The sequence below is a fragment of the Abramis brama genome (assembly GCF_963993115.1).
Source record: "Abramis brama genome assembly, chromosome: 7".
NCBI classification, from domain to species: Eukaryota; Metazoa; Chordata; class Actinopteri; order Cypriniformes; family Leuciscidae; genus Abramis; species Abramis brama.
In genome coordinates this window covers 25425141-25435595 of record NC_139969.1, presented here as the reverse complement: position 1 = coordinate 25435595, position 10455 = coordinate 25425141, and the positions used below count along the sequence as shown (strand labels likewise).

The 10455-nt window shown below is 43.7% G+C and overlaps 1 protein-coding gene across 1 annotated transcript; it reads right to left on the bottom strand.

Moving 5' to 3' along the window:
• Nucleotides 1–551: 551 nt before the first annotated feature.
• LOC311087151 (crystallin J1C-like) lies at nt 552–10341 on the bottom strand. The gene is made up of 10 exons (XM_084120416.1): nt 10206–10341; nt 10008–10074; nt 9568–9744; nt 9338–9436; nt 2369–2461; nt 2052–2208; nt 1740–1855; nt 1504–1562; nt 1184–1342; nt 552–921 (listed from the first exon to the last, which is right to left on the bottom strand). The coding sequence occupies exons 2-10, from the start codon at nt 10072–10074 to the stop codon at nt 820–822; spliced, it is 1029 nt and encodes a 342-aa protein (XP_083976542.1). The 5' UTR covers nt 10206–10341; the 3' UTR covers nt 552–819.
• Nucleotides 10342–10455: the final 114 nt, after the last annotated feature.

The window sequence follows — 10455 nt, the reverse complement described above, 5'->3', positions numbered from 1 at the left end:
ATTAGTAATGTTGTGGGAGGCTAAATGAAAAATAATGAAAAAATAATAAAAAATAAATAAATAATTGAAGTCTCTTCCATAGCCTGACAAACATAAAAGCATAAATAAATAACATGAAATAAATAAATAAAAACAACATAAACTAATTTGCTATAAAGTATAATGTAAAAGGAAATATCTAAAATTTTAAATTGAAATATATATATATATATATATATATATATATATATATATATATATGCATTTTAAACAAATACAATGTTTTAGGTTGTTAAACAAAACCCGGAATAATAGGAAATTACAAATAAATAACCCAAATAAAAGATGGTGATATGAACATCAAAATGTCAAATATTACTGTTTGCTTCGTGTTTAAAAAAATGGAAACCTTTTTAAAGTATTGTTGTTTCTTCTTCCTGATAAAAACAATTTATTCTCTCCCCATGAGGTCTGTGAGTTTTCATGATGTTCACTAGATGGCGCTATGAGTAGATGAGTAGTATTTATTTGACTTTTTAGTGCAATAATAACAAACCAGATACAAAGTGTTTCATTGAATATTAGTTTAATGCCACAAAATGACAGAAATGGCATTTATATATGCCATTTTCTGCAAGCCTTGTTGTGATTTAATAAAACAAAGGTATCAAGTTATAACGTTTTACTATTTTAAGCTACAACTTTCATGAACTGTCTCATCAAAATCACAACCATGGAAGATGATCTTTAGGCAAAAGAAAAAAATCATAAGAACATGTATGATTTTATATTCATGTCAGTTATTGTCCACGTACAGTATTAACTTTGCATACTAAAAAGTTAAAGCTGTTGGAGATTAACAACTTTCTTTGCAAGATCTAACAAAGTGTTATATCGCAAAGTCTTGCTTTTCCAGGAACTTGGGATTCCTTCAACACCAACCTGAAAACAAACAAACAAGTGTCAGTATTAGATATTGAGAGCCATTACATAAACGCAAAAGTTACTGCATAGTCATTCTGTCATGCATGTATGACATAATCATCTGATGAAAGATTGGAATGGATTGCTCAGTTAAAGATAAGTGTTCAACAACAAATAACACAAGAAGAATTTGACCTTGATTACATATAGACTACTTTGTATTATGATAGAACAATGTGGTTAAACAGATCACAAGGTCATTGATATATTTCTGCAGTACCTGAGCTCCAATGCAGGCGCCAATGAAGGAGCTCCTGCTACAGGTGCATCCACCGCAGCTCATGGCGTCCCGGACAGCCTGCTCATAGCCACTGGCTGTCAGAACCCCATGCAGCGCTGCCTGGAACGCACCTGGCAAACCTGAGGGACGCGACATAGCCTGTGACTAACAATCAATCTCAAAAATAACAACAGAACTGAATGCTTCAGCTAAAGAGACATAGGCCTACAGTATAGTGTGCATATGATAGACTTCAGAGAATAATACGATATCAGCTGCAGGTTAACTGAATGTAACTAACCTCAGGTATTTGGAAACACAGTGGGAATGAGCTCTTTGGGTTTCTTGCTCAGATTGTCCTTTACTTGATGAATGTGCCCTTAGTTAGAAAACAAAAATAAGATTGATTATCTTATCTACACACAGTGAATGACATGATTCGCAGGCTTAAATGATGCATTAGCCTCAGCTAAATAGACAAGTGATACAGTATATCTGGCTTCATCTGTGAAGAATCCAGCTCATAATACAAATAACAGTACCAAGCTGCTTATACCAGCTATAGCTTTGTCCAACTCCTGAGGGTTTTTTCTGTTCGGGTCATTGAGCTGTTTTAGCACTGCATCCAGGGCCTTGGGATCAGAACCATTCAGGATGAAATGCTCCAAGAACCTGAAGAAAGAGCAACTTTTAACACTGGCATTTCCCAACATATTAAAGAGATCAGTTCATACACCATTTCCTCACACAATTTAAACTGCCATATGCCACCATCTAAGTATCATATTGGAAACTGATATAAATAACCTAGTTGTACAGTATGTACACGTGTCACATGATCTCATGTTGTCAATCATATACTACCAACCTAGCAGCAGCGAGAGTTACCGCCACACATATGTCGTTGTTTTGTGTGACACGGGTGGCTTCCTCAACCCTCTCTAACATCTCTGGCTTTCCAGCATAGCACGCTACAATGGGAGCCAGCTTTGCCACTCCATCTATTTGATTATCAGTTTCACAACCTGAAAAGTGTCACAATAAAAATGTATTGTTGTTTAACTCCATCCAATTTACATATAATGTTCTTATAATTATACGTTTGAAAAACATTTAAATGAATTATGTTTATTAACAATAATGTGGCTACACAAAATATTTAGGAGGATGGTTATCTGACAATACCTGTCTCTTCCTTGCCTGCATCCACATTTTTAATAAAGCTCTTAAGGCTTGCTTGTCTCCAGGGTCCCTCAATAGGTAGTTGAGGCCTGGGAGCTTGAGAGAAAAAATGATAAAACAATAAATAATTCAAGAAAACGTCTCGAGTTACGACTGTAACCCTTGTTCCCTGAGAAAGGACCCATACTGCGTCGATATGACACTTTGGGGACCGCCCCCAGCGTAATGCGTCTGAAGCATGAATGAAACTAGTCCAATCCTATGGGTGTTGCGTGATGACGTAGAGTGTGACGGCACACCCGGAAGCTACAAAAGGACGCCGTCACACAACAGCGTTAGCTTCGCGATGAAGCAAGTAGCTCCCAGACAGGAGGATGCGTGGCGGAGGGACGCAGTGCTCGTTCCATTTTTCAGGGAACAAGGGTTACAGTCGTAACCCGAGACGTTCCCTTTCGAGGGAACTCAAACTGCGTCGATATGACACTTTGGAGAATGAGTACCCACTATGTCACAACGACACCTGCCTATCCCAGTGTGAAGCTGTCTCAGGCACAACTAGGACAAGAGCACTCGTGCACCAGGTGTCGATGGGAGGTCCAGACTGTAAAATCTTATGAATGTGTGCGGAGTGGCCCAGCCAGCCACATCACAAATCTCATGAATTGGTACCCCTGAAAGAAGGGCTCTAGTGGAAGCCATGCCTCTAGTAGAGTGAGCCTCTTAGGGTTGTGCCGATAGACGATAGTATCGTGTATCGACGATAGTCAGAGATATCGCTGCTGGCAGATGCCTTTGATGATATCAATACGATAATTAGCTCGTTTTCCCATTAATGTATTAAATCATTATTATTATTATTATGAAGCTAGTATTGTTATTAAATTAATTAGCAACTACAATTAATTTGCCTTTCCTAAATTCATAACGACATCACCACATAACCACACTTGCGACATCACCGACGCGCGTATGAGATCCATTCACAAATTGTAAAGAGTGCTTGTTTTAACAGACGCATCATTCTTATACAGAGCCAAGATGAAGACGGCATCGTTGTTCGTCAGTATTTTGTTTCCATAGCACATTAATAAAACATTTAATGACACTAATAACACTAAAAACAATACAATTACAAAATATTAATGATAATAATAATATCACTAAAATTATATAGGCCTAATAACAGTCTTTAGTTCACGAATGCAGCACAACTCTGCCATCTGTGAAAATCAAAAGCAACTTCAAACACTTGTTTAACAAGTAATATTCTTCTAATTGTTTTAAATCAAATCAAGTATATTTGTATAGCGTATATATTTTTTGTATATATTTTTAAATATATTTGTATATATTTTACTGTCTAATGTAAGTCCACAAGAGAAATATTAAGCCAGTAAATTAAAATAGTTGCTATACCGTTATATCCATCGTCGTCTCTGAGAGACCGCGCAATTAATGCAGTGAAAGCTCAGTCCGTTTCTGCTTTTATTTTCAGGGAATGAGCGCGTTTACGTGCACGTTATTAACTTGATTATGCTGAATAAACTGACAATGCATGTCATGTAAACACATTAACCCGTTTTCCTTTATCGGAGTCAAGTCACAAGTTTAAGTATAAACCGATCGACTTTTAGATTTTTGCCTTTGATTTCTCCCGGCATTTAAAACACATTAACCCGCGTTCTTTGGGCTTATTGAAGTGCGATATGTGAAGTGCATACAGACAGAGAGAGCACTGGTAGGAGGACATGTATCACAAACTCCGACTCTTTCTTGACCTAAGAAATTATTAAAACGCGTTCCCATCTCGTGCAGAAGTACAGTCAAAATGCTGCATCTGTAACGGCATGAGAGGATAATGTGTATCCGTAAATTTCCCGCTGACATGTTGAAATACTCTGAATCAGATACAAGAATGATTATAGGATCTTTTTTTACCTCGCTATACCGGGAAATAACCTGATTTAGCCTATTAATAAACACTCCACCTTTGCTAGCAAAATAGAAAACAATTCTCATATATAAAACGAACTAATAAAACAAGCAAATTAATGAGTAAATAAGCAAGTTAATAATCAAATAAGTAAGCCCCGCCCCCCTCACGATAATATCGTGTATCGCCGATCTCACAGGCTGACGATAGGACGATATGAAAATGGAGCATATCGCCCAACACTAGAGCCTCTACTCTCCCAGGAGCAAACTCTAGGCACTGAGGAGATATGGAGAGATACTCTCTTAAGACAAGTAATGGCAGGAGAAATACCACCTTAAGCGACAGGTTCTTAGCCTCAGCCAACTCCAGTGGTTCGAAGGGGGCCTCAACCAACTGCAACTGGAGTTGCAGGTCTCATCCTCCAGGCCCCACGGAGGAAACGTGCGACCAGCTGATGTCTTGCCAGAGGCCCATCACTCAGAGGAGTGTGGAAAGCCGCAATCGCAGCCACATACACCTTGAGTGTGGATGGGGAAAGACCAGCAGAGAAGCGATCTTGGAGAAACTCCAGCACTGAAGCCATCAGGCAGTTAACTGGGTCCACTTCACGTTCTCTACACCAAACGGTGAAAACATTCCATTTTAGGCCGTACAATTTCCTCGTGGAGGGAGCTCTAGAGCTCTACTCCTGCCGACAAGCCAGCCTCTAGGTACTGTGCCCCCTCAGGGGCCAGACCCAAAGCTTCCACAGCTCTGGGCGAGGGTGGAATATTGAGCCCTCTGCCTGTGTCAGCAAGTCCCTCCTGATGGTAATCTCCCATGGAGGGCCGTCCAGGAGCGATATTATATCTGAGAACCATACTCGGGCTGGCCACAACGGGGCTAGTAACAGTAGACTGGCCCCGTCGTGATGGACTCTCTCTAGAAGCGATCGGGGGAAATGCGTTCAGACGTAGCCTCGACCACGTCTGCACCAAGGCATCCAACTCCACCGGGGCTGGATGTGTGAGGGAGAACCACAGTGGACAGTGTGTCATCTCTCGAGACGCAAACAGATCCACTTCCACTGGGCCAAACCTCTCGCATATCAACTCCACCACTTCGGGGTGGAGTCTCCATTCCCCGGGCCTCAGCCCCTGCCTCGACAGGATGTCTGCTCCTAAGTTCTGGTCCCCTGGGACATACATTGCTCTGAGAGACAACAGTTTTCCTTGGGACCAGAGGAGTATCTGATGCGCCAGTCTGAATAGAGGGCGCGATCTCAGACCCCCTTGGTGGTTTAAATAGGACACCACTGACATGTTGTCTGTTCTCACGAGAACGTGGTGACCTTTGAGGTCTGGGAGGAAGCTCCTCAGAGCCCGGAAGACTGTCAACATCTCTAGACAGTTTAAGTGCCAGGAAGAATGCTGGTCCTGCCACAGACCTCTTGTAAAGCGGCCGTCCGTGACCGCGCCCCAGCCTGTGAGGGATGCGTCTGTTGAAACAGCTTTCCGGCGACATGACGCTCAGAGCCCGGAAGACTGTCAACATCTCTAGACAGTTTAAGTGCCAGGAAGAATGCTGGTCCTGCCACAGACCTCTTGTAAAGCGGCCGTCCGTGACCACGCCCCAGCCTGTGAGGGATGCGTCTGTTGAAACAGCTTTCCGGCGACATGACGCTCCCAACACAGGCCCTTGGGACAGAAACCAAGGTTTCCTCCACATTGATAGGGAAAGAAGGCATCTGCGCATAACTCTTATCATGCAGAATGGATTTCCCCTCGGAGAAAACCCCTTGGTTTTCAACCACCACTATAGGGCCCTCATGTGCAGCAGGCCGAAAGGTATCACGGTGGACGCTGCTGCCATGAGCCCTAACACTCTTTGAAAATGTTTCACAGTGATGGCTTGGCCTAGCTTTATCCTGTTCACCATGGCCAGGATGGACTCGATCCGTGCAGAAGACAACTGTGCCCGCATCGTCACAGAGTCCCACACCACTCCCAGGAATGTGGTTCTCTGGGCTGGTGCCAACACGCTCTTTTTCGTGTTGAGTCTCAACCCCAAGCTCTAAATGTGGCCAAGGAAGACATCTTGATGCCGAACTACCAGATCTCAAGACTGGGCCAGAATGAGCCAGTCGTCGATGTAGTTTAGCACACGGATGCCCTGCAGCCTCAGCGGGGCCAGAGCTGCATCCATGCACTTGGTGAATGTGCGAGGGGAGAGTGCTAGGCCGAATGGAAGAACCCGATACTGGTACGCTTTGCCCCCAAAAGCGAACCTCAGGAACTTCCTGTGAGAGGGAAGGATAAAGACGTGGAAGTATGCGTCCTTCAGATCTATCGTGACAAACCAGTCCTCGGACCTGATTTGGTTCACGATAATGGGAATAGTGAGCATCTTGAACCTGAACCTCCTCAGAGACCGATTCAGATGCCTTAGATCTAGAATAGGACGCAATCCTTCATCCTTCTTTGGAACTATGAAGTACCGGCTGTAGAACCCGGACTCCCTGTCTGGTGGAGGAACATTCTCTATGGCCTCCTTTGGGAGCAGCGAGTGAACTTCCTGTTCTAAAACTTGACCCTGCTCTGGGTCCACTGCAGTCCATACCACCCTGTTGAACTTCGGTGGGCGAACATTGAACTGCAGTCTGTACCCCTTTTCTACAGTGCGCAGGACCCATGGTGATATGTTGGAGAGGCTTTGCCATGCCTCGGCTGGTGTCGAGTGTTTTGTGAGAGCACTTGACGATACCCCGAAACGGAGGACCAACAGGGAATAATCGAAAATGACTCTTGTTGTGCGGACACAAACGCTGCCTGGCCACAAGCCTGTGGGGTGGACAGAGCAGCGTGCGTTCGCTGGAAACTGATGTGTCCCGAAGCGCCATTGGCGGCGGGATACTGACACCAGTTTCCTGAGGGCCCGACGAGAGAGGAGACCTCGATCGCTCTCTCTCGTGGGGAGCGGCCCTCAGAGGTCCCATAGCAATTAGGACCTCTTTCCCTTCGCCTTCCTGGCCTGAAGGACGGTTCTCAAATCTGCCTTCTCAGGAGGCTGCAGGTGGGAGTACCGTCTAGAGTCCCAAGCTCTTTGAGGGGGAGCTCTAGAAGCGACACTCTCCTTTTGGCCCTGCGGTATGAGGAGCTTGATGACGGCTGAGGCTGCCCACCGGCGGCAGTCTTCCTGGACCTCGAGCGGCGAGGGATATATCGCCCAAAAGCTGCGCTCTGTTTCTTTGCTTCCTGGAACCTATCGACGACCGTATTAACCGCGTCACCGAACAGGCCAGTTGTAGAAACGGGGGTGTCAAGAAGAAAGGCCCTATCTTTCTCTTAATGCCAGAAAGATTGAGCCACAGATGCCTCTCCGTGGTTACCAGAGCTGCCATGGAGCGGCCAATGGCACGGTAACCCGGAGAGATAGATCCGTGGCTCTGCGCAGTTCGGCAATATCGTCTGGTGTTGGACCCTCGCCTTCATCGAGGTCCCTTAACAGGTCGGCCTGGTACGCCTGCAAAATAGCCATGGTGTGCAAGCCCGACCCGCCGCCATATATGCTCTGCCCACTAAGCCAGATGTCATACGACAGGGCTTAGAAGGTAGCGCTGGGGCTTTAAGAGATGACGCTGCATCAGGGGCCAAATAGCTGGCCAAAGGTTCTTCAACATGCGGCATCATCCCATAGCCGTTCTCCTTAGCCCCCACGATGTTACTATAGTCTAACACCGGGGGATTAGACAGGCGTGTTGAAAATGGCCTGTTCCATGACTTACACAACTCATTGTGTAAGTCTGGAAAGAACGGTAAAGCCCTGTGTGGAGGCTGTGATCTGTGCTGCAGAAAGCGATCATCAAGCTTACTTGCAGCCTGCGCTTGTAGTCTCTCTTGTGGCCAATTAATATTCAACTTAGCCACTGCACACGTCACAACATCCACAAGCTCCTCATATTTCACAGGTGTAGATTGAGATGGCACAATATGTGGTGGGTGTTCATTAAAATCCCCTTTCCCCGACGCTGAGCACGTCTAATTCCTCAGAATCAGACAGCTGCAGGACGGGATCTTCGACCCGAGCGGAAGAAGCCGCGAGGCGGGCTTCCGCACGGGGAAGGAGGGGATCTGAGCTATCAGACGAGAACTGAGAAAGTGCCGAAGCAGTCTCAGTCGCGTCTGCTAGCTCTCTCTGCGAGCCCCACAATCTGAGCCGCCGACCTGAACCGCGGGAAGCGCGAGCCTGGCCGGCTTCATCAAATATAGCCAAGCGGGAGCGCAGCACTCTGATGGGAAGTGCTTCACAGTGGCCGCAAGCAGCCCCCTCTAGGGCTGCCCAGGCGTGCTGCGCTCCCAAACAGTGAAAAATTTAAAAAAAATTATATTAATAAAAAAGCATATTAGAAAAACTTAAACTAAAGAAAATTAGAAGTGTTACTTAGGCAACTCACTGAAATAAGTTAAGTTGAAGCACTAAAATTGAACTAAAACTGAAATAAAAATAAATTAAACGTGAATAGCTGTACAAAACTAATAAAACGTCTCAGGTTACGACTGTAACCTGCGTGACCGGTGTCTGAAGCACGTGTGCAAACACGACAATTTCATTGGCCAACAACAGTGTATGACGTCATTACCGGAGCGCCTGTGAGTATAAGAGGGTGCCCGCAATGTACGTGAAAATGTGGTATTTGCACACATGCTTTAGACACTGGTCACGCTGATGGCGTTCCCCATAGGTTCAATCCATATTTTAAAGCTAATTCAAAATATTAATAAAAATTATAATAGTATATAAATTATGCTAGAACAACAGGTGTGTTTTAAATGTACATTTATTTAAAATAAAAGTAAAATAAAATATAAGGACATACTGAATATATATATATTATATATATATATATATATATATATATATATACACCTTTCTTATTAGAATTGTTTGTAATAAAATAGCCGTTGTAATGTAGAAAAACAAATATACCTTGGAATATTTCAAGAATAACAAATAAAAAAGTAAATAAGATGAAAATTTGTGCAATGGATTTAATCTACCTCCTTTGTCTCTGTAAGGATCATTGACTGGTGTGTCATATTCAGATCCCGGTCCAAAGAACTTGTAGGTGCGCTGCTTCAAATCTTCCACATTCAGACCTGTTAACCCACGAACCACAACATGGGAAAATAACATGATGATACACGTCACATAGTATCATAGTCAAGCTTTCATATAGCTACAGACTGGAATGTATCATGTTCTAATTGTTCTGTTGAGTATTTTTCACCTCCACACTCAGACAGGGACTCCAGGAGCACGAAAGCTTGATCTCCATAGCAGCTCTGCTGTCCAGTGTTCCTCCTGTAGAACGGGTTTGCAGACTCAGGGTGGAACTCAGGCTGAGGACTTTTAGAGAGTAACACACTCAGCTTCTGCAGGTCATAGACCCAGTGGAGCGGTTGTGCTGCAGGGTATATGAACACAAATAGGTACACATTACCTGCTTCTATAATTAATTACTGTAGTAATGACAAGAAGAACCATGTGTGATTACATAAATTGCAATGTCATACATGTGCATGTTCTTAAGCAGTATTACTCAATGCTTATAAAAACAATTACATTTACTGTAACACTGTGATGTCAATTCATGGACTGTGATAATTACAGAACGTGACTGTTGTTATATATAATATTTTGTTACTAGTATTCGTAAGCAAGTCAAACCTGCAGCATCGGCCACAGCTGAGGCAACGATAGCTCCGACAGCCCTGTCAGCCAGGGCAAGAGCCATCTGTGACGGCGAGATAAATCGAAACATGAGATAAACTGTATCATGCTAACCTAAGCTTAGAATATATTCATCGTACACAACTGAAACTCGTACTAATGTTTAATACAGTTTAAAACGAAAGTGTTTCTCACCTTGAAATCCTATATTCTTCAAGCGGAATCTGAGGTTTGAAAGTTGCACAATGAATTTTATGTGGAAGTGCTTGTGTTGTGTTATGGAACTGCGTTTCCCGTGCTGCTGATTGGACGGAATTAAGCACGTGACAACACATCGCCTCACATGCACGTGCTACGTCGAAAGAGTGAGAAAATGAATGTGGCACCTTTAGCTTGATAAACTAACAAAGTGAAGCATAGATAAATCATGCATTAATTCATAGAT